Raw genomic sequence first — 27,410 nt, 5'->3', positions numbered from 1 at the left:
AGAGTACCCAAGAGCCTGTCGTAGCCCTAGAGGCTGTGCCCATGGGTGGCTTCTGGGGAAGTCTGTGGCCAGAGTAAGCAACCAGCATTTTATTTTGCATTTCACTTTCCAAATATTGAGGAGAAAGTTTTTAGAAAACCAAAACAGGATTTCAGTTTGGGGTTTCTAAGACCACCCTCATGTTCAATAATTCACTAGATATGCATGGTTACTGTGCATTACCACAGAAGGATATGGATTAAAATCTGCAGCAGGAAAAGGTGCATGGGGAGAGTTCCAGGCATGATCATCCTAGAGCTGGTGTGTGGGCAGCACTTGATTCCTGCCACCAGGACATGTGGCAACATACATGGAGAACTGCCAAACAGGGAAGCCCACCTCAGCCTTGGTGTCCAGGGTTTTTATTGGAGGTCAGCCATGTAGATGTGACTGATCACTGCCACAGTCTCCATGCCCCTCCAGAGGTTAAATTGAGTTGGTACCACATGGCCCAAGGCTCTCACCACAAATCTCCTTGTCAGCAGAGTCTGATACAGCCCAGGGCTCCCAGGTAAACAGAGACACTTATAAGCAGAACAAGTCAAGGGCTTAGAAGATACCTCTTAGGGGTTGGGCAAGGGCTAAGGCAAGGGCTAAGCATATCTTTAGGTCAGTCCTTTGCTGCACAAGGGCCTACCTAAGGATTCGGTGAAGCTGCAGAGGCCAAACTCAGCAGACAGAGGCAAAAAGAGGACTTTGTCAGCCCCACAGAAGAAAGTCAGTCTCTGAACTTCTGAGAACATTTCAGATTTCAAGTCAGGAGTGGGGTGTGTCTCTGTGTATATAGTGGTGTGGGTGGGGGTGGCTGTGTGTGCATGCAGTGTGTGTACACACTTGGACACACGATGGCAGTGGCCCCAGAGCACTGTGGCAGCCAGTCAGATACGACACTGACTGTGCTGGAAGCATCTGTGCACATCCTAGAGGGGGAAGCAATGCACTGAAAATGAGCATTTCCTTCCACGGGAGCCAGTTGGCTTCAAAGGCACCTTGTCACTCTCAGAATGAGTCCTGTATGGAAACTGAGGCTAGATTAAGTCTGTGAACATCAAGGTAGGTACTCAATGATTCTGAGCTTAAAATAAGAAGACAGCCTCATTTAGGGGAGAGATTGAACCAGGAAATTAAATCGCTGCAAGAGAAACAGAAGTGCCTGCCCATGCTGACCAGGACAGGGAGGGGCAGAGGACTGGAAAAGTGGTACTTCCTGGCTGGTCCAGGCCTGTTGGGTCTTCCCAGCTCTGGGACTCTCATTCATCCTGCCCTTGGGGCCCAGTTTCCCCTCCTCCACATCAGTATAGGCGTGTTCACCCAGCAGTAAAGTGAAAGAAATGAAAGTGAAGTTGCTCAGTCGTGTCCGACTCTTTGTGACCCCGTGGACTGTAGCCCACCAGGCTCCTCCATCCATGGGATTCTCCAGGCAAGAATACTAGAGTGGGTTGCCATTTCCTTCTCCAGGGGATCTTCCTGACCCAGGGATCAAACCCAGGTCTCCCGCATTGCAGGCATATGCTTTAACCTCTGAGCCACTTTAAAACTACATGTAATGCCTTGATGGCCCCTGAGAACCGATAGACTGGTCTTGCACATTTTGAAACTATCCCCTTGATGACTTTGCTGCCTATCAGCAGGGTAGCCTGGGGGAAAGAGCAAGTGACGAGGCTGGAAAGCTCATTGTTGTTTAGTTGCTAAGTTGTGTTAGACTCTTTTGTAACCCCGTGGACTGTAGCCCGCCAGGCTCCTCTGTCCATGGGATTTCCCAGGCAAGAATGCTGGAGTGCGTTGCCATTTCCTTCTCCAGGGGATCTTCCAGACCCAGAGATTGCACCTGCATCTCCTACAGTGTGGCTGGCGGATTCTTTACCACTGAGCTACCTGGGAAACCCAGCAGAAACTAGATACAGCCCTGTTATTGATGGTCTTGGATGCTGGGCTAAGGAGTTTGAACCTTATTTTCAAGGCAGTTCAGGTTTTTAGCTGTTGAGCTTCAGAGTGAGATTTGAAAGTCAACTGTGTTAGCCACCTGTAGAATGACAGGGAAAGGGGTGAGAATGGGGAGGGGGCAGGCCAGGAGTTCATTGCCATTGCCTTGTACTCCAGGGGTGAGGGGATAAAAGAGAGGTTCCATTCAGAAGAGCGGTTTTAGAATTACAGTCAACAGGGTTGATCCAGTTGATGGGCAGAGGTGGGGCTTCTTAAGTTCATGCTGGAGAGGAAGGGGGACATGTTGACAGAAGTAGGGAACCAAGGGAAGGAACGTGTGCGGGGAGGCTGGTGAAGGCACCACTGCGGTGCTTTGTTGAATCCGCATGGAGGGGTGGCTGGTGTCCTGGATCTGCTTGAGTCAGGAAGTGAGGAGCAAAGTCGGGGCTGAAGTTACAGACTCAAGTATCACAGGTGACGAGTGAAGTTAAGAATCTCTGGCGATGCTATTCTCAACCTGCCCATGAACCATAGGCATAGAAAGTTAAGTACTGGGAAATTCCCACTGTGAGGGGAGCTGTTGAGGTCACCTTCCCAGCTGATTGTGTCCACTGCCTCCTGAGAGCCCCGTGACACTGAAGGGCCCCCTTCTTCCTGATGTCCGTTTCCTCAGTGAGCAGCACACTCCAGCCAGCCTCCCCGTGTCCCCACCATGCCTAGATGGCCATGAGAAGGCACCCAGGAGTAAAGGAAAGGCTCTTAGCATTGTAGGCATTGTGGAGAGGTCACAGTGTCTGATGGCCCACTTTATACATGACAAATGTTGAAATGCAGAGGGGGAAGTGCTTGGTCAAGGCCCTGAAACCAGTCTGCGGCCCTCCCCGACCCCGGCCCCCCCATCCCAGGCCTGCCTCCCTGATGCCCCCATCTGAGTGAGGGCCTTGTCTTCCAGGACTACACGCGGGTGGTGTGCCCCGTGATTGACATCATTCACCTGGACACCTTCAACTACATTGAGTCGGCCTCAGAGCTCAGAGGGGGTGAGTGGGGCCAGCCAATGCCCTCGCCCAGAGGGACTTTTTCCTCCTAGTCATTGCTGCCAAGGGAGAGAGAAGAAAGGTCTCCTAGTGGTTTTTCTGGAGCCTCCAGCCCTGCATCCTGTAATGTCAGTAGCTGCAGGGTGGCCCTGACCACGGGGACTGTGCATGGAAGGATCAGAGAGGGGGCAGGTCACCCCAGGGCCTGAAGATGGGAGGGAAGCAGGGCCCCCCTCCGCCCCGCCCTGTGGGGCCTGCATTGTTCTGACACCTTAGCACTGGGTGTCTCTCTCTCCTTGAGGCCCACCACAGTTGTGCCCAGGGCTGAGCACTGGCTCCCAAAGACCGACTGGGGGTGACTCAACCCCTCACAGACCTGCTTACACCCCCAACTCCCAAGACTCATGACCAAGGGCCTCACTCTGGAATTGTCCATCATGTCCCCCTTGAGTACCACTCTTGGGGTCTCTCAACTCCCACTCTGTAGCCTCTGCTCTTCTTCCCTAAGTCCACCCAGCAGAGAAGGCTCAGAGAGGCAGGAGGGGCTGGAGAAAGAGAAGAAGCAGTGGAAGGGAAATCAGGCAGCTCTGTTGCCAACCAGCCTGGGTGAGACCTCTTATCCCAGGACCACCTGGGAAGCTGGATATGTTCATGAGCCCGAATGAGCAAGCTTTGCAGGTACATCAGAGAGACTGAGTCAATCATGCGGATGCTGTGTTTCAGGGTTTGACTGGAGCCTGCACTTCCAGTGGGAGCAGCTCACACCAGAGCAGAAGGCTCGACGCCTGGACCCCACTGAGCCCATTAGGTGAGTCAGGGCAAGGGTGGGGTGGGAAGATTCATTACCACTTGGCCCTTCCCTCTGTCATGTGCTATAGGGAAGCTGTCCATAGGAGAGGCTCAAAAGATTGGCCAGAAACCAAGAGGACCTTTTGCTAGGCCAACAGCACTTTTGCCCTTATTTTAGGAGGTTTCTGTCCTCATGGAGATTTCTGCTAGAGGGGTGGGGGCTGGCGGAGACCTGTGCTGAGGACTGGCTCAGCATTGTTCACATCTGCCATGATGTACTTACGTGCGTGTGTGCTAAGTTGCTTCAGTCATGTCCGACTCTTTGCGACACTATGGACCATAACCCGTCAGACTCCTCTGTCCATGGAATTCTCCAGGCAAGAATACTGGAGTGCATTACCATGCACTCCTCCAGGGGATCTTCCTAACCCAGGGATCAAACCTGTGTTTCTTATGTCTCTTATGAACTCCTAAGGTGGGTTCTTTACCACTAGCACCACCTGGGAAGCCCTGATGTACTTACACTTCCTGCTAAATGTTGGAGGGCTCCACGTGGTCCCAGTTGAGCCTCTGGCAAGGGGAAAGAAGGTTCCTTAGCCTCCAGGTCCTGGATGTCAGGATTCAGCCCAGGAGGGTTGTCAGCCATTGCTATGGGTAGGGGCTGCTGTCAAGGAGTGGCCACTGCTACGTGCTCACACACATGACTGCTGTGTCCCGTGTGAGAACACCACAGGGGCATCAGCTCTGGGCTGCTTGTGTGGTGCTGTAGATGGCCCTGTCCTGATCTACATTCTCACCTCCAGCCCTCACTGTGACCCACAGCACGGTGGCCGGATGGCTGCCTGGGGTTCGGGCCCATCTGAAGGCTTGGCCGTCCATGTAATGGTCTCAGCATCATGTGTGTGGCCTTTATATTCCTAAGACTGGAGAGTACGCGTGTCCCAGGCCTGTTGGGAACCTCCAAGCCAAAACTTATCTGTCTCCAGTGGAGCCTCAGGAGGCCAGCAACTGCTTGAGGATGTGGCGAGAAGACCAGGGAACTAGAATTGCTCCTTCTGGGGAAATGCCGAGATGCCCTGGGCTCCTGGGGGGCAGCTCTGCATCTGGGGGCCTGCATAGAATAAATGTCCTATCATTCTCATTGAACTGTGTGTGTAAGTTGCTCAGTCACGTCCGACTCTTTGCCACCCCATGGACTGTAGCCTGCTAGACTTCTCTGTCCAAGGAATTCTCCAGACAAGAATACTGGAGTGGGTTGTCATTCCCTTCTCCAGGGGATCTTTCCAACCCAAGGATTGAACCTTGGGTCATCCGCATTGCAGGCGGATTCTTTACCATCTGAGCCACCAGGGAAGCCCTTTCAATGAACTAACTTAAGTCAAATAGAGACCTAAAGGGCTATGAAGAACTGAGTGGTGACAGACAGACAGTGGAGATTGGGAGACCCCTGCAGTGGAACCTCTGTCGCAAGCACCAGCTGGCCCCTCCTCCCTCCTCCAGCCTTCACGATCTGGAGTGATGCTGAGAGGGAGATGGGAGCTACGTGGCACACCAGATAGTGCCCTTGTTCCTCGAGGGAGAGCAGGACCTTCTGATCATCCTGAGGGCCATGCAGCACAGCAGTGCCTCGGGTACTCGCTACACTCCCTGAGTCACCTGATGCAGCAGTAGGCCGAGGCAAGGACAGGGTGGCTCTGGTTTCCCTTCTCTGTCCCAGGGGTGGGCTTCTCAGGGCCGGTTCTCTTCCTGTGGGAATATCTCTGCTCAGCAGAGGACAAATGTTTCCAGTTGTCAGAGGACAGCAGGATGTCATGGCATCGGGAGACCAAGCTTCTGACCTGCTCCGTATCAACTGACTGTTTGACATAAAGCTCCGTTCTCTGGACCCGCTGAATGAGGGGCCTAGTCCCAGGGGCTCGCCCTCCACCCCCAGCCCAGATACCCATCCTTGTGCTCATTGAGTTGTTTGACTGGATTCTGCAGCCCTTTCTATTCCAAGTAGCTTCTTTGGAATCTCTCTCAGCAGTCAAGGAGAGGGGAGGTGGGGAGGGTCCCCAAGGAAAGAGAATGAAGATGAAGGCTGCTGCAGCAGAGCGCCACAGGCTGCGTGGCTTAAACCATAGAAATGTGCTGTCTTGAGTTCTGGAGACCAGAAGTCCAAGTTTGAGGTGTCATCAGGGTGACTTCCTCCTGAGGGCTGTGCCGGACCCCATCCTGGGCTTGCAGAGGGCCACTTTCTCTCTGTGTCTCCTCACCTCATCTTCTTTCTGTGCATGTCTATCTCTGTGACTGAGTATCTCCTTTTATAAGGACACCAGTCCTATTGGATTGGGACCAGCCCCATGACCTCATTTTAGCTTTATCACCTCTGTGAAGACCTTTTCTTCAAATAAGGTCACATTCTGAGGTATTGGGGGTTGCATCCGTGCTAAGTTGCTCCAGTCGTGTCTGACTCTTTGCGACCCCATGGACTGTATAGCCCACCAGGTTCCTCTGTCCATGGGATTCTCCAGGCAAGAATACTAGAGTGGGTTGCCATGCTTTCCTCCTGGGGTCCAGGGGCATCTTCCTGACCCAGGGATTGAACCCGCATCTCCTGCATTGGCAGGCGAGTTCTTTACCACTTTCGCTACCTGGGAAGCCCACTGCGGGTTAAGACCCCACCACATTTTTCAGGGCATATAATTCAATCTGTAGCAGAGGGGGGAAGGGGTGGGAGGGGAGAGAGACCAGTCTCAAGAAACAGAAGTGCTGTTCACAGTGCTGCCCCAGCCCCTCTTCTGTGCCCTGTCAGTGGCCCACAGTCCCTGCCCTTTGTTGAGGGGCTCCCAGGAGACCCCCACTGGGCAGGGCCTGTGAGAGAGGCAGGGAAGGCTGGACTTCTGAGCAAATTCGGAAATCCCCCCACAGGAGGTGTGCAGATGAACGAATTAGCCTGTCTGCAGGGTCAGTAGATTTACAGTCAATGGGAAAAGTCCCAGAGTGTGTTCTTGTTTGGGGTAAGTGGGCCATATGTGGGTCTTTCTGAAGAGGAGCAGAAACGGGAAGAATATGGCCTCAACATCAGGACCGAAAGGGCCAAAGAACATGACCATGGTCCCCCACCCTTGACTGACCCTCTCTTTTCCTTCCAACTTTACAGGACTCCCATCATAGCTGGAGGGCTCTTTGTGATGGACAAATCCTGGTTCTACTACCTGGGGAAATACGACACGGATATGGACATCTGGGGCGGGGAGAACTTCGGTGAGTCCCTGGTTCTGCATCTTGGGGCCTGGCCAGGGGTCTGTGTGTCCTTGGATCACCTGGGCCTGTGATGAGGGCCAGGGAGATGGGCAGCAGGTCACTCCTTTGGGGGAAGACCATGTGGGGCATCAGAGGAGGGGTTGCTGGAAGTGGGGAGGAAAGGAGATTGGGGCCACGTGGATGCTGAGGACCAGGGAAACATGCCCAGGGGACTCTTAGGGAGAAGTTGACATGCAGAAGTCAGAAAGACCAAGGAAGAGTGCCAAGTCCGAGGGTGGGCTGGGGGCAGACCCGAGCTAGGAGTGCTGAACTTTGGAAATTTAGAGTTGGAAGGAGACTGGGGATAAAAGTATGAGGAAGGTTGAAAGCACTGCCACTAACATCTGGATCACATCTGTTGGCTGCTCTAGGGGTATAGCCTGGGTTAATGAGGAGGGTCTGAATATTCACTGGATGGACTGATGCAGAAGCTGAAGCTCCAATACTTTGGCCATCTGATGCGAAGAGCCAACACATTGGAAAAGACCCTGATGCTGGGAAAGATTGAGGGTGAGAAGGTGACAGAGGATAAGATGGTTGGCATCACTTACTCAATGGACATGAGTTTGAGCAAGCTCCAGGGGATAATGAAGGACAGAGAAGCCTGACGTGCTGCAGTCCATGGGGTCACAAAGAGTCGGACAGGACTGAGTGACTGAACAATAAGAACAACTGGGTGACTGCTACAGAAGCCCTGGAGGCAACTTGCCCTTACCTTTTCTTGAAAAGCGATGCAGAGTGAAGAGGATGGAGGGGCTGGGTTCCAGGCTCTGCTGCTGCTGCTGCTAAGTCACTTCAGTCGTGTCCAACTCTGTGCGACCCCATAGACGGCGGACTGTGCAAACACATGGCCAATTGTGGCCGCAGTGGCATAGGGCTGCCATATACAGATACAGGAGAAAGTAGTCAGAGACCCATTCCGTCTTGCTGATGACACTGACTGACCCTCCAGTTTCCTCATGTGTTAGAAGTGTAACACACGGGTGCTTGGGGGTTGTTGTGGAAATCCACGCAGGTAAGTCTGTAAAAGCTCTGAGCACCATATGGACACAGTCTGTGTTAGTTACTGTTCCTTCCCTCCAGCAAGTGAGACCTAAGAGATGACCAGTATGTAAGCTGTACAAAGCAGGGACTTGGTCTGTTTGTTTGGCAAGCTCCGTACGGTGCGAAGGAGGTTTCAGTAACTATTTGATGAATAAACCAGAGGAGAGGAAGAGTAAGAGTCTGAGATGTCAGGGCCCCTTCCCCCTCTCTGGACACCGGGGAGCGTGTTTGGCACAGTCACCCCCGAGCAGTGGTGCGAGCCAGGAGAATGATCCATGGGGCTCATCCTGGCATTCAGTGGTAATGCCATGCATTGTCCTCTGCCATTGTTTTCTCCTGTCCCTGCCTCCAGGCTGCTTTATGGCTTTCTTCCTCAGTCACCAAGAGTTATTTCCCGGAAATTTATGGCTGTTGGCCTGACCAATGGCATCTGTTCTCCCAAACTGGGCCGTGTAGAGAAATCCATCAGAAAAATCCATCTCCTGCCATATGGGGGCCAGATTGGAAACTCCACAAACAAAGCAGAAAACCCCAGCTCCTACAAACCAAATATCCTGCCTGGGACTCAGTCCTGGGATCCCATGAGGGTCTTTGGAGTAGAGTTTGAGGTGGGATCTCCCTTCACCAGCCCAGGAGGACTTGGAGCCAGGTACGCCCTTGGTGTTCTCAATGGGGATGAGATCTGTCTCTCTCTGAACAGAGCCCGTCAGGTGTCCTGATATTCACAGTACGTCTCATGATTCTTCATGGTGTGCTCTAGCCTTTCTTCCCATTCATGGAATCCTTTCTACAGCTCTTTTGATAGATAGCAGTCATCCAGTGTCCACTCGAATGCTATTTATGATGATGTGTTTGCTGCTTCACAATCTGGCAAGTTCTGTCATTGAGAATGTTTGTGTTGAATTGTTAGTAAATCTTCTAAGTCAAACCAGAGCCCAGCTTCCATCTGCTGGGCCTTGTTCTGCCCTGTGGACCCTCACAAAGTGTGTGTGATCCTTCCTTACCACGGCAGCCACGTGTAGATGCAGGCAGCATGTTATTTTCAATGATGTCACATTCTGGTCCAGCCTACCAGTGCGTCTGTGCTAAGTCGCCTCAGCCATGTCTGACTCTGTGTGACACTACAGACTGTAGCCCACCAGACTTTCTGTCCATGGGAATCTCCAGGCAAGAATACTAGAGTGGATTGCCATGCCCTTCTCCAGGGGATCTTCCCGACCCAGGGATCAAACCCGCATCCCTTATGTTTCCTGCCCTGGCAGAGAGATTCTTTACTACTACTGCCGCCTGGGAAGCCTCAGCCTACCAGTACCATCTCGCTATAGCAGTGTTGGCACACATCTGCTCACATCCAGGGTGATCCCCTCTAGTTGGCTTCCCAGTGGCCTGGCATTAACAAGTGTTCATTGGAACAGGAAAGTAGAGAGAGACTTCAGGGGAGGTGTGGGAGAGACATTTTATAATCATCACAAAATGTTTTAAACCACACACACACAAAAGAACCCTGCAGACAGCTATCACAGGAAATACTGTTTTCCCCAATTCCAACATTCCATTTGTTAGAGCCAGCTCCTTGCACTTTAAAAGTCATTTCTGGACATTTTTTTTATAGCATTTTACAAGCCAGAAAAAGCAATGCTTTTTTTTTTTTAAAGAAAAATTGAAGTATAGTTCATTTACAATACTGTGTTAATTTTAAAAGTGAAGTGAAGTCGCTCAGTCGTGTCCAACTCTTTGCGACCCCATGGACTGTAGCCTACCATGCTCCTCTGTCCATGGGATTTTCCAGGCAATAATACTGGAGTGGATTGCCATTTCCTTCTCCAGGGGATCTTCCCGACCCAGGGATCGAACCCGGGTCTCCCACATTGTAGACAGACACTTTACCGTCTGAGCCACGACCCACAGAAGCTCGGTGTTAGGTTTAGGTATACGGCAAAGTGGTTCAGTTATACATATACCTATAGATTCTTTTCCATTATAGCTTATTGTAAGATATTGAATATAGTTCCCTGTGCTATATGGTGGGTCCTTTTTGGCTATCTATTTCATATATGGTTATGTATAGATATTAATCTCAAATTCCTAATTTATCCTTCCCCCACTCTCCACTTTCCCCTTTGTTAACCATAAGTTTGTTTTCTATGTTTGTGAATCAATTTCTGTTTTGTAAATAAGTTAGTTCATTTGTATAATTTTCTTAGATTCCACATCTATGATATGTGGTCATATGATATTTGTCTTTTGCTGTCTGACATTTCATTTAGTATGTTAATCGGTAGATCCATTCATGCTGCTGCAAATGGCATTATTTCGTTCTATTTTTATGGCTTAGTAGTATTCCTTATGTGTATCTGTATCTATATACATCTCTCTCTCTCTATCTGTATATAGATGTATGTACATATATGCACCGCATCTTCTTTATCCATTTGTCTATTGATGGCATTTACATTGTTTTCATGTCTTGAATATTGTGAATAGTGCCTCTGTGAACGTGGAATGCATGATCTTTTCAAATTAGAGTTTTCCATCTTTTCTGGATATATGTCCTCAAGTGGGATTGCTAGATCATATAGTAGCTCTATTATTAGTTTTTAAAGAAGTCTCCATACTGTTCTCCATAGTGGCTGCACCTACTTGCAATCCTTCCAGCAGTGTAGGAAGGTTTCCTTTTCCCCACCCCTTCTTCAGCATTTTTATTTATAGACTTTTTGATGATAACCTTTCTGACCAGTGTGAGGTGGTACCTCACTGTAGTTCTGATTTGAACTTCTCTAATTATTAGTAATATTGAGCATCTTTTCATGTGCCTGTTGGCCATCTGTATGCTTTCTTTGGAGAAATGTCTGTTTAGGTCTTCCGCCCCTTTTTTTATTGAGTTTTTTTTTTAATATATCAAATTATATGAGCTTTTTGTATATTTTGGAAATTAAGCCCTTGTTGGTTACATTGTTTGCAAATACTTTCTCCCAGTTCACAGGTTGTGTTTTCATTTTGTTTGTGGTTTCCTTTGCTGTGCAAAAGCTTATAAGTTTGCTTAGGTTCCATTTGTTTGTATTTGCTTTTATTTCTTTGGCCTTGGGAGACTGACCTAAGAAAACAGTGGTACTATTTATAGCAGAGAATGTTTTGCCTATGTTCTCTTCTAGGAGTTTTATGGTGCTATGTCTTATACTTAAGTCCTTAAGCCATTTTGAGTTTATTTTTGTGTGTGATGTGTTCTAACTTCATTGATCTGCATGCAGCTCTCCAGCTTTCCCAACACCACTTACTGAAGAAACTATCTTTTCTCCATTGTGTATTCTTGCCTCCTTTGTTGAGGATTAATTGACCATAGGTGTGTGGGTTTATTTCTGGGCTCTCCATTCTGTTCCTTTGATCCATGTATCTCTTTTTGTGGGGAATAACAGCAGGAAGAGATATCTCTTCTTTCCCAAGACATGAAATTTTTGTGTGTTCCAGATGTGGTTGCTTTTGTTGCATTGATTTGATTTCACAGCACAAAAGCCCATGAGATCACTGGACAAGGCTCCAGCCAGGGTGACTGGGACCATCCTCAGTGGGATGCTGCTTCACCCGCCCATCTCACTTTCATCGTCTGGGAGCGACCTCAGCAGCCACTTGAATGCCAGCCCTGCTATGCACTCAAGCAGCCAACCCTGGTGCCATTATTCCCACAAAGCATTTCTAAGAGGAACTGAAGAGTGTTGATAATTACATCTGCAGTTCAGCATAGAAGAAGGCTTTAGGGAAATGTGGCTTTTAGCCTTTTTTTCCCCCAGAAGTTGTTTTGCATTAATATTGGATGTTTAAACTCCAATTTGCATAACACAGGATACATGAAAAATATCTAATACATCTACTCACTTTAGCTTTTGATCTTTAGAGATGAAAGGAACCTGTTGCCCAGTAGAAGTGTGTGTGTGTATGCACATGCATGCGTTTATGTGTGTGTGTCTCTGTGTGTGTGTGTGTGTGTGTGTGCGTGCATGGTGGGAAGAGGTGTACATTTCCAAAGTGGAGGCCTTGGTACATATATGAGGGGAGAATATGGGATTTCTGGATTTAAAATGGAGGTGGGTGGTTTCCAAAGCACAGCAGATACAACAGACAATACTGAGGAAAGAGAGACGAGGTGGGTCCCAGAGAGGAGCCGCCACCACCACCTCCCCCATCCCCAGAATGTAGTCAGGGATGTTAGGCTGTGTCAGGCTTGGAGGGTCACGTGTGTGTCAACATGGGCTGTGGGGTCAGACAGGCCTACTTGTGAATCCTGTGGTCATCCCTGGCTGCGTGTCCCTGGAAAAGTTACTTTCCCTCACTGAGTTTGCAGATGGCTACTGCATCCTAAGCTAGGCCAGCAGCCCGGATTATCTGGGGGCACCCAGTCTAATCAGGTGGGCCGTTTAATGCAGAGAACTTTCTTTGACTGCAGAGAGAGGAGATGGAGCAGAAGCAGTTGAGAGATTCACAGCCTGGGAAGGGTCGTCCAGGTGTGATGAGGAGGGGACCACACAAAAGGAAGAGGGGGCTCCTGACCTACAGCCAGCGAGGAAGAGGGGACCCCAGTCCCACGACTGTGAGCAGCTGGGTTCTGCAAACAAGCTGAGTGAACTGGAAAGCCTCAGAGCCCCCAGACAGGAGCCCGATCCTGCTGATTTTGGCCTTGGGAGACCCTTGGCAGAGGGCCTGACCAACCCTTGCCCGCCCAGGCTGGTGTGGTAATTTGTCAGGGCAGCAGTGGAAACCGTTAAGCTCCCAGGGCCACCCGCTTCCTCTCTGGGCTGCGTGAGCAGGCTTGTCAGAGGAGCGCCCTGTCAGACCCGCAGCGACAGCGGATCCCTCCCGCTTTCTCTTCGGCCTCACCCTTTACAGGTTCAGGGGCTCAGGAGAAGAGAAGTGGCCTCATCTGAGAAGAGCATCCAGGTCTGATGAAAAGTCATCTTTCCCCCCAGGTGGGGCTGCTTGCTAAGCCCCAGGCCCAGGTGCAGTCCCTTAAGACCACCCATTTCCAGAGGCATGGTGGAGAGGTAAAGGGTGTGTGCCATGACACTCGCTGGATGGCCCGTGGTGACCGTGGTGAGCCTGTGCTTACCCCTCAGAAGTCGGGAGCCTGGCTGCAGCCCTGACTGTCCCCAGTGATGTGAAGCACAGTTTTGCTCACAGGTTCAAGCCTATCCTTTGTGGCTCAATAAGATTGCTTCTACTCAAGTCTGTGGACTCATTAAAAAATAAAAACAGAGGTTTCTGGCCAAGTGGCCCAAAGAACGTAAAGATTTTTTGAAAGGAAAATCTCTGTCATCGCATTTGTCTCTGCAGACTTATGGGCAACTGTCTCTTTCTGCCCATCAGTACATCATGAGAAACGCTGGACTAGAAGAAGCACAAGCTGGAATCAAGATTGCCGGGAGAAATATCAATAACCTCAGATATGCAGATGACACCACCCTTATGGCAGAAAGTGAAGAGGAACTCAAAAGCCTCTTGATGAAAGTGAAAGTGGAGAGTGAAAAAGTTGGCTTAAAGCTCAACATTCAGAAAACGAAGATCATGGCATCCAGTCCCACCACTTCATGGGAAATAGATGGGGGAACTGTGGAAACAGTGTCAGACTTTATTTTTCTGGGCTCCAAAATCACTGCAGATGGTGACTGCAGCCATGAAATTAAAAGACACTCTTTGGAAGGAAAGTTATGACCAACCTAGATAGCATATTCAAAAGCAGAGACATTACTTTGCCAACAAAGGTTCGTCTAGTCAAGGCTATGGTTTTTCCTGTGGTCATGTATGGATGTGAGAGTTGGACTGTGAAGAAGGCTGAGCACCGAAGAATTGATGCTTTTGAACTGTGGTGTTGGAGAAGACTCTTGAGAGTCCCTTGGACTGCAAGGAGATCCAACCAGTCCATTCTGAAGGAGATCAGCCCTGGGATTTCTTTGGAAGGAATGATGCTAAAGCTGAAACTCCAGTACTTTGGCCACCTGATGTGAAGAGTTGACTCATTGGAAAAGACTCTGATGCTGGGAGAGATTGGGGGCAGGAGGAGAAGGGGACGACAGAGGATGAGATGGCTAGATGGCATCACTGACTCGATGGACATGAGTCTGAGTGAACTCCAGGAGTTGGTGATGGACAGGGAGGCCTGGTGTGCTGTGATTCATGGGGTTGCAAAGAGTCGGACACGACTGAGCGACTGATCTGATCTGATCCACCCCAATCCCTTTGTCCTCACAAGATTTCACTTTGTCCAGTGCTAAGTGGCTGATGCTGTTAGATAAAAGATATCTGTGTACAGTCCCTGAGGATCCACTTAATACAGGCTTACTGCCTTAAGTAGAGCCGGTCTAATGCCCCCTTTGCCTATGTCCAGAAACCAGGCTATCAAAGGAAATTCCAGCCTTGACCTGTGTGGCTGAGAAGTGGCAGAGGATTTGGTGTGATTCTTGGGGAGGGAGCTGTCTCCTCTCGCCTGAACTCCTGTCCACCATCACGGCTTGTCAGTGGACATTGGTTCTGGCGAAGGGTTGGGGTTTTATGAGCACTGGTAAAGCTACTGATCGGTCGATGTGGAGATAGAAGGGAAGAGCTGAGAACAGAGAGAGGGTGAGGAGGGCAGTTTCTTCCCAAATATTAATCTGAAGTTTAAAGAAAATAAGGTAACAGCACCCCCAGTGTGGATGGAATAATTACACATCTCCCTGCCTGGAATTCAGAGCGGATCTAGGTCTGCATGACATTTGTCATCTGGGAGTTTATGCGGGTGCTGACTCAGCAAGAACCACCTCCTCCCCCAAACTCCCTACATTGTCTTTTTGCTCCTTCACACGAGAAAGTGATGACTTTGCAGGAGTTGCTGACATGTGGAGGATCAGGGCGGTACCTGCAGAGCCCGCTGCTTTGTGCCTCGGTCTATGGCCCCCACTGCCTGGGGCTTTGGGATCACAAGGCTTTCCCAGAGGCTTCAGCATAAACCTGTGAGTCACCGGGCCTGGCTCCCAGTCCTGGGAGGATGGACAGCGTTATCCTGCAGTCGTGGTGTAGATATGCGTAGGATAACTAGAGGGATGTCCCAGGTCTTAAATACTTCACATTGTGGTATCCAAACATCCTTACACCTCTCTGAACACTTTAAGCTTCCTCACTCAGACTGCCTTGACTCTGGCCACAGTACAGCAAGGCACGCTGCTCAGGTCATCTTGGTTACAACATTCTGGACTCCGGAGCAGAGACGCTCTTACTGCATCTCAGACTGCAGGCTCTGGGGGCATCAGTTAACCAGAAGGAGAGGTGAGACAGGCAACTGTCAGGAGTGGATGAAGGAGTAGATGAGGTAGAAATGGGACAGCTGGTTATAGATTGGCCTCTCTTGTTCATCTGTGAGTGCCCTGAAGTCAGTATCTTTGTGCCTGCAGCAGTATTGGCTGATGGTGGGTGTTCACACTGAGGGAGGTGGGATCAGGGCAGGGGCAGGAGTTTTGGACCTGGGGAGATGCGCTTTGAATGCTAGCTGCCCGCAGTCCCATCAGGACTGCTTCTGCTTTGAAAAATAACATCCACAACCACGAGTGGGCTTGTAACAACTCATAAGTTACTGCCTGAGAGAAGACCCAGCAAAGCCCAGCCCAGGAGTAAATGAAGGGGTCCTTTCCTCCCGTGGCTTGTGCCTGCAGAACTGAGACGTTTTCAACCACAGACACAGGAAAAGAAGCAGGGACGATGGTTTTGGAGGTGGAGGAGAGGAGGCAGGCTGCAGGGGGCTACGAGAGGAAGCTGATGGGTAGAAGATGTACTGCATCTGAGGGCATCCAGTGCATCTGGACAGAGCCAGAGGCAGCCACGGGAGTTGGTCCTGGAGGCCAGAGGAGAGCTGGGCTGGCAGAATGGGAATGAGTCCTCAGCATCAAGTGAAGGTTGGGCCAGATGCGGAAGCAGGGACAGCAAGGCACTCAGACCCAGAGCCTTGGGGTGGAGAATGCCAGGAGCCCAGATGGAAGGTAGAGAAGGACCAGGGTCAGGGGTCAGTACTTCCTGAGATGGGGATCTGTGCACGATGGTGGCAGAGGAGAAGGGCGGGGGGGGGGGGCAATAGATTCAGAGCAAAGCAAATTGGTGGGTGAAGGAAGCACAGGGAAACAGGTTTAGTGGGAGCTGAGGGTGTGGAGACTGCATAGGTTGGAGGGATTCATTCTGCAAATGAGGAGGGACATATGTCTCATTTGAATGCAAGTAAGGAAGAGACCACAGAAATGTATGCATATTTTTGGAAGAAAGCTTGCACAAAATTCACAGGTTATATCCATAAGCAAGGCCTCCATCTCAACTTTTGAGGGGTGTGAGGGTTTTCCTTTCTGGGAGCTAGAGCGAATCCTGTTTTGAGATCCTGGAGAGAAGTTGGTTGGAGTCCAGTAGAGCTTAGCCCTGGGGACTAAATTCACACACATACCTTCACAGTTCGCTGCACTGAGCCCTCCCGCCCCTCCGAGCATCAGTACAAGGTGGAGAGCTGGATGTTGGCCATCAGCTAAGCTCACTCATCATCTCCCACAAACACCAGATTGGGGCCCACGATTCCACCAGTGCCCCAGCCAAACGCCAGGTTACCATATATCATTGACTTTTGTGGGGAGTCAAAATCTCCAGTGTTAGGTCCACAGATTTCAAGCACCTCCTGTGTCAGAAGCAGGAAGCTGTGAACCATCTAGGAAGTTGAAAGTGGGCACAAGGGGGTGATGTCATTGGCATCCATGTCTTAAAGAGACTGGCTTTAGAGGAGTGTTTTGTGTCACCAAGCTTTCCATCGCACTTAAGAGTTTTCACATTTACTCTCGAAGTTCCACTTCAGTGATACCAGCAGCAATCCTGTGGTGTTCTTTTATGATCTTCATTTGACAGGTGAAGAAGCCCAGGCTCAACTAGGTTTCCCCAGGGATGGGGCTAGTAGATTTCTGCAGACTCAGGGCCGCTGACCCCAAAGCCAAGTTCTACCAGTCTCTCCCCACCCTATGTTCTTGCCGTCATTTGGCAGCAATCTTGAGAAGTCCCTTCCTCACCCTAGTGTCCACGTTGCCTCCGCTCTGAGGGAAATCTGAGCAAGCTGGGAATGAGCTCTATCCTGCTGGGGAGAGCACCTGGGCAGGTAGAGACAGGTATCGAGGAAGCTTGGCGTGCAACTTTCCCAGGGACACAAGGCAGGAGTCAGGAGGGGACAAGGAGGGGGTGAGAGAGCAGGTGAGGATCAGGATGAAGAATTTATGTCCAAGCACTTGTTTGCAGGGTTGAAAAGAAGGGAGAAAGACAGCAGGACATGGGAGGGACAGAGGCTGAGGGAGAGGACCCCCTGGTAAGGAAACCTAGGAAGGTGGGGCCCAAGGTGCGGAGGGACAGGGCACATCAGATGTGGTGGGCAGTAGTAGAATACCCACATCCTTGGTCCCTGCTCGTGGACACCAGCCTGAGTGTTTCCTGAAGCAAACTCCTCTTTCTTCAGCTTGACTATAGAAGCATGGCCCAGGCAGGCATCCAGATGTGAAACTGGCTCTTCCCACTGGTGGCATATCCAGCGGGATGCAGGGGGGCAACTGCACTGGGTGCCGTCAGGAAAGGCTGCACCATTTGTAGAAAAGTTACAAGCGGTAATGAAACACCCTGAGAGCATTCAGCGGTTCCAAACAAAGGCAGTGACGGGGTCCTCTCCCACCACGCTGGTATAGCGCTGCTTCCTTCTCGGGCAGGACCACTGCTCCAAGCCTGCAGGAAGCAGCTTCAAGGGAGGAGGGCACCGGCCAGCATGGTCTCAGCCCATCCAACTCTGCTGACTCTACCTCACCCGCCTCCCCGAGGTCCCTGCTACAGCAGCCAACCGGGGAAAAGGGGTTTGTGTGCAAATCCCTACCCAGGCGAGCACCCCAGCAACAGCTTCGAGGCTTCCAGCACTTTCTATGGTTGTTCACAGCTCTTGACTATGGCTCAGAGATGTCCTTGCAGGAGATAGAATGGCCTCTTGGCATTGACACCTTGTCCAGGAGCCTCCTGGGAACTGGTCTTATCTGTCCCATCCTGGCCATGTGGCTTGCCAGCCTGTCCGAGTGGGAAATGCACTAACTCTATGACAACCCCTTCTATCTGGACCTTGACCAGCAGAAAATTCTCCCGTAGTCTCTAATGGAAGTCTTTCTCCTTGGTCCTGGTTCTGAACTTCTAGGGTCATAGGAGCTGGTCTAATCCATATTCCACCCTGAAACCTTCCATATGCTCAAAAGCAGTTCTCTCATAGTCCCTGGGCTCCTCTGTTCCAGGCCAAAGCATCACACAGAGGCCCCACCCTGCTGGCCCCTGAGAGTGTTCCGAAGGCGCAAGCACAGCCCTCCACGTGCTCCCCTGTGTCCGCCAGTTTCCTTGTTAAGGCAAGCCACCCTCCCAGGTGTGAGTTATCAGCATCCTCGTGGTGGGCAGGGAAACTGAGGTAGCAGGCCTGTGGAGCACACAGTCTGGCTGTGGAGTCGGTGCCTTAGGCAGGCTGCTGGCAGCCCTCCCCTTGCCCTGGGACCTGGGATTCCCCGGCGCCTGGTGTCTCGGTGCTGCCGTCCTGTGCTGCTCAGTCTAGGAGGCAGAGCAGTGATGGGGGCGTTGCTGTCTTGCAGAAATCTCCTTCAGGGTATGGATGTGTGGGGGCAGCCTGGAGATTGTCCCCTGCAGCCGAGTGGGCCATGTCTTCCGGAAGAAGCACCCGTATATTTTCCCAGATGGCAACGCCAACACATATATAAAGTGAGTATGCGTTGTGGGTTCGGGTTCCCCGGGGGTGGCAGTGGCCATGGGCTTTTCTGGTGATAGGCTGTGGCTGTGCCAGGTTCTCTGGTAGGTTCGGCTGCCCAGGTGTCGTGAATGGACAAGGGCTGCATGCTATGCTTGCTGGGCCACAGCCTGGGCGAGAGAGGTCAGGCCTGCCCATCCAGGTCCAGGCCGGAGGCCTTGAGGCCTTTCTCCACCCTTGACTTCTCCCAGGCTTGTCAAGGCCCTGCCTGTGGCCTCGGGGGCTTCGAGTCACTGGGCAGCACCCTCCTGCAGGGCTCAGGGCTCTGGGCATTCTTTGGGGCAGGGGGAGGGCAGCCATTTTTGCCCCTGAGTTCTAGAAGATCCCCTGCAGGGATCTGCAGGGATCACCTTCAGGCTGGGTCACCAGGGGAAAGGCCATTCGGGAATGGGGAGGCACAAGTAGATACAGCCCAGGTGACTGCTCCACGGCTTCGCAGGTGCACAGAAACGGCCAGGCTGGCGTAGTCCCTGAGGCCCTGGGCTCCTTTCCTGGGGCTCGCCGCTTCCTGCCTGGGAAGGTCGAAGGTCGTAGGGTCTCAGTGACCCAGCGATGCCCACTTGCCTATTCTTGCTTCCTCGCTCCCTCCATATACCCGTCTCCTTTTCATGATTTCTTCTCCTTCAACCTTTTCCCTCTTCTTTAAAAATAACTCTGTACCTCCTTTTCTCCTGCTGCTCATCTTTTCCTCCAGCTTCTTCTCCCCTTCTCTCTAGTCCTCTTGTCACTTGACAACTTCACTCCCCATTTATTCCTCCTTTGCCCTTTTTCCCTCATTTGGTCCGTTTTGGGGAGGAGGAGCAGAGCGCCTCTTTGAGTGGTTTTCTTCCCCTGCAGTGTTTTCTTCTGGGTTCTCTCATCCTCGGTTACTCGCACGTGTGGACAGGTGTGGGTGTGTACAGGTGTAGCGGAGCTATAGGCTTGACCAGTGAGAAAGCTGACCTCATGCTGGGAAGGTTAGGGTCATGAGAACCCCTTTAGCAGGGACTAGAACAAAGGCAGGGCTGCCTGGGGTCTTGACAGGGAAAGGTGAGCTGGAATGCCTGGTGCAGGAAAGTCAAGGGGTTATGATGTGGAGTGGGGGCCAGCCGGGGAGTGGGGGGCAGAGCCTCAAGCTCTAGAAAGTTCTTTGCATTTGAGACTGGCCCCTGCTTGCCACCAATGGAGTTGGGGGGAAACTTGGGGCAGTGTGGTCTCGGCAGCGTCCAGTGTGCTGATGGTCAGGCCAGTGGAGGGAGCCGGCAAGGAGCTGTCTTCAGTGCACCAAGAGCTGGACTGCGTGTTGGAAACTCCTTCAGGTCCACGGGCTTGAAGGGCAGGCCATGCCCTCTCAGTGACACCCCCGAGTCCATGCACTCAGGCCTTGGGAGGTGCTGCTCAGGCTTCTGATTGTTTTCCCATGTCTTCTCTTCCTGGTACCCTGGTGTCCCTGACAGCTGAGTGACAACATCCTCCATGTCTGTCTCTTTTTCTCTGACCTTGGGGTCAGACTCACTGCAAATAGCTATTTTTTTTAAAAAAAAACTTCCGAGTCTTGGAAAACATTTGACCAGGATGGCTTGGTTACTTCATTCTTTACACCTGCGCCAAGCTAATCACATGGCCGGTGCAAATCTCGTGTGTGACTGGCTTCCCCCTTGGAGTGCTGCGCCCTTTGCTGATGGGGAGAGTTCTAGAATAGGAGCCCACGGATGACCAGAGATGAGATGGTCAACACTCTTCCCTCTTGTACGGGCACCAAAGGGGCATGCCAGATTCTCCTGGCTTTTTTTCTGTTTTTCTGAGAGCCGTGGGAAGTTCAATTTCTGGTATAATTTCTCTGGTCTGTGCCTTTTGGGAAGAGGGTATGTCATGACTACTAAAATCCTGTGTCTTGGGGCAGAGGCCCCTTTGGAGACTGGTGGGCTCAGCACCCTGGGGAGAATAAAGTTACTGGATCATGGTGGTTCCCATGGGGGTGACACTGCCCACTCATCACATGTGTGTATTTTACCTAGATATGTCCCCGGTCCTCTCAGACAGCCCGTCCCTGACACCCCTTGTCTCCCCAGGAACACCAAGCGGACAGCTGAAGTGTGGATGGATGAATACAAGCAGTACTATTATGCTTCCCGGCCATTCGCCCTGGAGAGGCCCTTTGGCAAGTAAGTGTCTGCCCTGGTTGGTTTGTGCAGACAGCCCAGAGCCCCAGCTCACCGGCCCGAGGCGAGAGGGTCTCGCTGGCCACCAGGCCCCTCCAGGGCCAAGGCTGGGCCTGTTCTCCCTTCCTGTGCCTTCTTGCTCCTGCCTTGTCCTGGGCACAGGGCCGTGGGCCACGCCTGTGGGAGACCCTGGCAGCCTGGACCATCCACTCAGTGGGTAGAGCCATGCCCCGTGCAGTGGACTGGTATTTCCAGCTTTTCACAGAAAGGTGGGATGCTGGGCTAAGTAGCCCTGCTCCCTCTAGTTTAGAGTTTCCTCCTCCTCCGTCTCAGCTACCGAAGCCTAAGTCCTCCTCTTTTTAGGAGGAACAGTACTGTGTAGACCGCCTCTAGAGCAGGGCTCCAGCTTCTTGTGGGTGGAAGAGGACAGGGAGAGGAGTTAAGGGCCAGATGCCATTTCATGAGTTGCCTCACTAGTCCTCTGCAAACTGAGAAATGGGTATAATTACCCCTGTTTTACAGATAAGGAGCCTGAGGCTTCTACAGCTTCAGGTACTTTCCATGGATCACACCATTATAGGAGGAAAAGCTCAAAACACACCTGTCTGATCCCCCCAAACTTTGTGATGTTGCATTCCCCAACTCAGGGCTGGTTTGAGTAGAGAAAAATGGCAACTTGATTGATGTTATATTCATCTTTTTTGCGAGGGGCCGATTGGTGGCTTTTGTCATCTGATGTCCCTCAGTCGTACTAAGGCTGTGGAGCAGATGGCATGTTTGCAGCCTACACGCCACCGATCGAGCCCATCACTCCCAGGTGGATTAAATCACGAGCCTGCCAAAGTGTTTGCATTTCTGAAACTGAAAGCCCACGCTGGTCTCCGCTTCTCCTCAGAGCCTCCCACAGTGTTTCTTCTGAGTCCTCAGCTAACTTCCGGTTCATTGGCCATGTCCATCCACCCCTCCTTTCTTCACTGCCTTCCCTCTCTAGCTTGGGTTCTACTTTCTTGCATAAGCAGAGTGCTTAAAAGACGTTGTCCTTGAATCTCTTGCCATGTTGGGCATCTACACACCCTCCCAGGCCTCCCTCTTGACCTTGGGTGAACCTGACTTTGTGCCTTTTCTTCCCTGTGAGCAGGCTGCTGATCAGCTCTGGGAGTATTAGCCGGTGCTGCTAAGCCTCTGTGGCCATCCGGCTCGGGGAGGCCCTCAGCGGGGCTCTTAATCCTGCCCCCTTGCCGGCCGGCATTCTCCCTCAACCTCCATTTGTACCTTTTCCATTTTTCCCAGTGGCGGAGTCTGCTCTGCTTTCACTCACAGCACGTGACACCTCTGTTTTATGGATGAAATAGATAGCACCAGCTTCCTGAGCCCGACCACCCTGTACCTGCACTATCCTCCTGTCTCTTTTATCTGGAAGGATAAGGGGTGCCTCCCGCTGTGGCAGGCCAGCCCTCTACCTGTTCCCCAGATGCACTTTTCTCTCCTGCATTCATTCATAAATCAGCACTGATCAAGTTCCCACTGCCTGGATTCATCTCCTCCTGCCTCTCAGCTTCTCAAACTTTAATGTGCACACGGATCTCCCGGGGATCTTGTTACAGTGTGGATGTTGGTTCAGTAGGCGTGCATTTCTACGAGCCCCAGGTGGTGCTGTGCTGCTGGCCTGAGGACCTCAACTCAAGGAGCAGAATTCCAGGGTGATGGTTTCCAGACTCTCTGCAGTCTCAGTCACCTGGGGAGCTTCAAAAACTGCTGCTGCCTCTATTCCAGCCCCAGAGAGTAGACTGAGTCTGGGCTGTGTCCTGGGCTGTAGAATTTGTAAAAGATGCGCCCCCCCAACTAGGTGACTCTAACCTGCAGACAGTGTGGGAGCCCTTGTTCCAGGGGACTTCACCCGCCCTGTGCCTTCACGCTCCCTGATCACCCAACTCTCTTCTCAATTGCATGGTTCCCATTAGTATTTAAATTTATTCTGTATCTTACATATGTTTTAAAAAATAAAATAAAAAAGAGAAGGAAAGAAACTATAAGAACTCTCCCTCAATCCAATGTTGCTCATCGCCTACCTTGTCTTCTGCTCCTTCAGAGCCAAGCTTCATGAAAGAGCTGCCACATCACTGTCTGTGGCTCCCTGTTTCCCTGCTTCTGACTGTGAGCTGAGGCCAAGGCCTCCATCCCCTATGATCACTCCCACCTGGCCCACCCATGGCCCCCTGGGACCCTTACCTTCCTCGATTACTCCATTGATATGAGTCTTCTTCCACCCAAACCCCTTCAGGCACCCCTCTGATCTCGGTTTCTAGAACTAAAGTCTTGGCTCTCATCCTGAGATGCAAGCTGCACCCTCTCTGCCCACTCTGCAAGCTCAGGTTCCTCTGCCCACCCTTGTATGTTGGTCTTCCCCGAGGACCTGTCATAATCCCTTGTCTTACTCCAGGTTTTCCCTGCCATCAGCCACCTCTGTGCTGCCGATAAGCATGTTTCCATCCCTCTCCTGCACCTCTCCTCTGAGCTCCAGCCCTTAGAGAAGGAAATGGCAACCCAACCAGTATTCTTGCCTAAAAAAATCCCATGGACAGAGGAGCCTGGTGGGCTACAGTCCATAAAGTCGCAGAGTTGGACACAGCTGAGCGATTAAACACATACTGCACCTCTCCTGAGCTCCAGTCCTTATGTCCGAATAGCAACTGGACATCTCTGCCTGGATGCCCCCCAGTCTCCTCTGACTCAATGAGTTCTAACTGAACTCTTGCTGTTTGCGCCTAAACTTGCTCCTTTCCTCATATTCCCCACCTTAGCTCTTCCATGCATCCTGTTGTCAAACCAGAAATCTTGAGTGTCAACTTTGACTTCTCCCTCCCCGTCCTCCCACACCTAAACAATCACCAGGTCCCAGAGATCCTGCCTCACTCATACACTGATCGTCTGGATTCTTGCAAATACTGAATGTTTAGCCTTTTTCAAAAGATGTCATTCCTGTCCTCATGTTACTTAGCATCTGGTGAGGAGATGCAGTTGATGCTGTATAAGAAGTTCCAGTATCATGAGGGCGCCCAGTCCAGTCTTTGGGGCGGAAGGAGGCGAGGCTTGAGAAAGCAGGGCTGGTTCTGTGTGGTTGCCCAGGAAGAACAGGGTGTATGTGGAAATCAGGTGTACTCGTGGAAGAGCAGAGAGAACGCAACCTGTCCCTTCTCTCCCATCCCACCCTACTCCCCTGCCAGAAAGCATGGTCAGCACCGGGTTTCGACAGTGATCTCCTAACTGCTCTCCCAGCTTTGGGCACCAATCTTATTCACCTTCAGTTGCTATTGTTGTTCAGTCGCTCAGTCATGTCCAACTCTTTGAGACCCCACAGACCCGGATTCCCCGTCCTTCACTATCCCCCAGAGTTCACTCAAACTCATGTCTGTTGAGTTGGTGATACCATCCAACCATCTCATCCTGTTGTCCCCTTCTCCTCCTGCCCTCGATCTTTCCCAGCACCAGGGTCTTCAGTGAGTCATTTCTTCACATCAGGTGGCCAAAGTATTGGAGCTTCAGCATCAGTCCTTCCAATGAATATTCAGGGCTGTTTTCCTTTAGGATTGGCTGGTTTGATCTCCTTGCAGTCCAAGGACTCTCAAGAGTCTTTTTCAGCACTACAGTTTGAAAACATCAATTCTTTGGCACCATCGGTAGATGCTCTTAAAGGAATAATACTGTCACACTGTACTCTGTTTCAAACCCATCCGTGGCAGCCCATTGCCCTGAAAATAAAGGCCAAGCTCCTCCTTGGTATTTCACAGGACCTTTATGACTGCACGTTCACCTCTCCCATCACTCACCTCCCTTCTCCAACTCCCCCCACACACATTCTAACCTGCACCACTGCTACCACCAACAGACCCCTTCCCTCTTCACATGCACTCATCTCTTTTTGCTGTTCCCCTGCCACTACCAGGGGCCCCCACTTTACCCTCTTTCTGGTTTGTCTAGACAATGTCCACTTTCCTCCCAGCTTCCACATCACCACCCAACCACCACCAACCCAACAAGCAAGGGGCCACCTCTGAGGTGCTCCCACAGCCCCTGCACACCCACCCCACATCCACCCTGGGCTGTGAGCACCTTGTTCATTACCTGTCTTTCTTGCTTGAAAGCTCACCATCAGGTCCCTCTTGGGCACAATGCCTGGCACATACTAGGTACTCAATAAATGATGACAGAGGATGAGATGGCTGGATGGCATCACTGACTCGATGGACGTGAGTTTGAGTGAACTCCGGGAGTTGGTGATGGACAGGGAGGCCTGGTGTGCTGCAATTCATGGGATCGCAAAGAGTTGGACATAATTGAGCGACTGAACTGAACTGAAATATGTGATTCAGAAGCCCAGAACCAGCTAAAGAAGAGAATTCTTTGAGGCTGGCTTGGCCGGGATGGGGGTAGCGGGCGAGGGAATAAGGGTGGTATATTAAGAGCAGAATTCAAAGGGGGATTTGTGAGTAAGCAGACCCAGAGTCCTGGCAGTGAGTTATCAACAATACACCAAATATTCTTGTAGCTTTGTTTTTAATGAAAAGTAAAAACACCCCCAAATTCTATTTCCAAGTAAAAGCACAAATCCTTGGTGTCATCACCACTCCACTGTGAGGTAATTGCCAAGTGTTTCCATAGCTCTCTCTGGAGCTCTCAAAATCTCTCTTAGTTAATTTCTCCAGCACCCTCCAGAGATTCGTGGGTGCAGAGAGTGGGCATGGGCTGCACGGGGCACCTCCCAGCCTGGAGGGTGGGTGCCCCTGGGCCCATGTGGCTGGTACCTGTCACCAACCAGCTGTGTTTTGTCTCCGTGTCTCCCTGTCTCTGCCGCCCCCAGCATCGAGAGCAGGCTGAATCTGAGGAAGAACCTGCAATGCCAGAGCTTCAAGTGGTACCTGGAGAATGTCTACCCAGAACTCAGGTACCCACCCTGTGCTTTGAGCCTTTGCTGCCTGCAGAGAGAGACCCTCTGCTAACTTGGTTTGGAGAAGGGACTGCCCGTGGCCATCTGTATGAGGGGTTTTAACTAGATGGAGGTCTGAAAAGACCAGTTGGCTCTGCTTATCCCGGAAACCAGAGAGAGAATTTTATTCATTGGTGGCATGAGGGATTGAGGTTGGCTTCTAGCAGTATTTCTCAACTGCTGGGGTTTGAGCTCTGGAGTGTGACCTCAGGGCGTGGACTCACTGATTCCAGGCTCCAGACTCCTGAGTCATTCCTTGCTGCCTCATTCCTAGTGGCACCTCTCCCATCCTCAGGCCCTGAGTAGTACAGGTCATTGCAACGCAACCAGGGCAACGTGTCCCTGCCATTTTCCAGACACTGCCTGACCTGTCAGACAGCCGGTGTTACTGTTAATCCTAAGAACCACAGATTCTCATCCCTCCCATGGCCTTCCTCTAGGGTGCCCAAGGACTCTTCCATCCATAAGGGCAGTATCCGACAGAGGCAGAAGTGCCTGGAGGCTCAGAAGCAGAAAGACCAAGAGATCTCCAACCTCAAGTTAAGCCCCTGTGTCAAGACCGAAGGCAAGGATGCCAAGTCCCAGGTAAAGTAACCTGGGACTACTTGAATGGCTGGGGATACTTGAACATATGAATGTGCTTGGCCTCTGCTTCCTGCTTTTGCATGAACCAGGTGTCTAGTTATACCTGGAGCTCTGCAGCAGAACAGGAGAAGCACAATTCTCCTCACTCTGGGACTGGGTTCACTCTGCTAGGTTTCCAAATGCATGGGCTTTCTCTTAAGATGCCTCCCCGGGCAACTTTGCACCTCTAGGGATTAACCATTAAATTAACAGGAGTTGAACGAGGGTGTCCAAGCTGCTGCTGGTAAATGTGGGTTGGATCAGGCAGGGTGGGCAGCATGGCCACCTCAAAAGTATAAGATGCAAACTGAACAGCCACTGCCTCCAGGATGAAATACCTGCTCTATGAGTCTCCCTGCTGATCTAACCCTGTCTTCCAGGCAGTCACATCAGTGGCGGTATGGCTTTTCCCATCGTCCACCATTCTGGTCTCTGGGCAGGTCCCTTGATCATCGTTCTTCTGCCCTCCGCAGGCCTATGGCTCCACCTCTGTTCTCTCCTGCTTCCCCCAGGTCTAGAGACCTCGGTCGCCCCTTCTCAGAAAGGTTTCCTTGTGCCTTAGCTGATTCATCAACACTCTGTGAGTGTTCTGCCCTCTGAGGATCGAGCTCTTTTAAAAGTCACTGGCACATTCACAGCCTGTCTCAACCTCTGTAACACTTGACCTGCTGGATGCACTAGAGCTTGTCCATCTCGTGACTTCCCTCCTGGCTCTGGGGATGCTGCGT

At 51.3% G+C, this 27,410-nt stretch overlaps 1 protein-coding gene across 3 annotated transcripts in view; it reads left to right on the top strand.

The window, feature by feature from the left end:
• Window positions 1-27,410, top strand: part of GALNT14 (polypeptide N-acetylgalactosaminyltransferase 14) — a 216,101-nt gene that overhangs the window by 177,674 nt on the left and 11,017 nt on the right. For all 3 annotated transcript variants that reach the window (XM_086323634.1, XM_086323633.1, XM_086323632.1), the window contains exons 7-13: window positions 2,915-3,002; window positions 3,723-3,807; window positions 6,931-7,034; window positions 18,761-18,887; window positions 20,985-21,077; window positions 25,933-26,016; window positions 26,499-26,643. In XM_086323634.1, the coding sequence (XP_086179760.1) occupies window positions 2,915-3,002; window positions 3,723-3,807; window positions 6,931-7,034; window positions 18,761-18,887; window positions 20,985-21,077; window positions 25,933-26,016; window positions 26,499-26,643 (726 nt within the window). The remainder of the gene's footprint in view (window positions 1-2,914; window positions 3,003-3,722; window positions 3,808-6,930; window positions 7,035-18,760; window positions 18,888-20,984; window positions 21,078-25,932; window positions 26,017-26,498; window positions 26,644-27,410) is intronic.

This window comes from Bos grunniens, chromosome 11 (genome assembly GCF_055505025.1).
Source record: "Bos grunniens cultivar Pamir isolate PY7600 chromosome 11, Bosgru_T2T1.0, whole genome shotgun sequence".
NCBI classification, from domain to species: Eukaryota; Metazoa; Chordata; class Mammalia; order Artiodactyla; family Bovidae; genus Bos; species Bos grunniens.
This window is presented reverse-complemented; position numbering and strand designations above follow the sequence as displayed.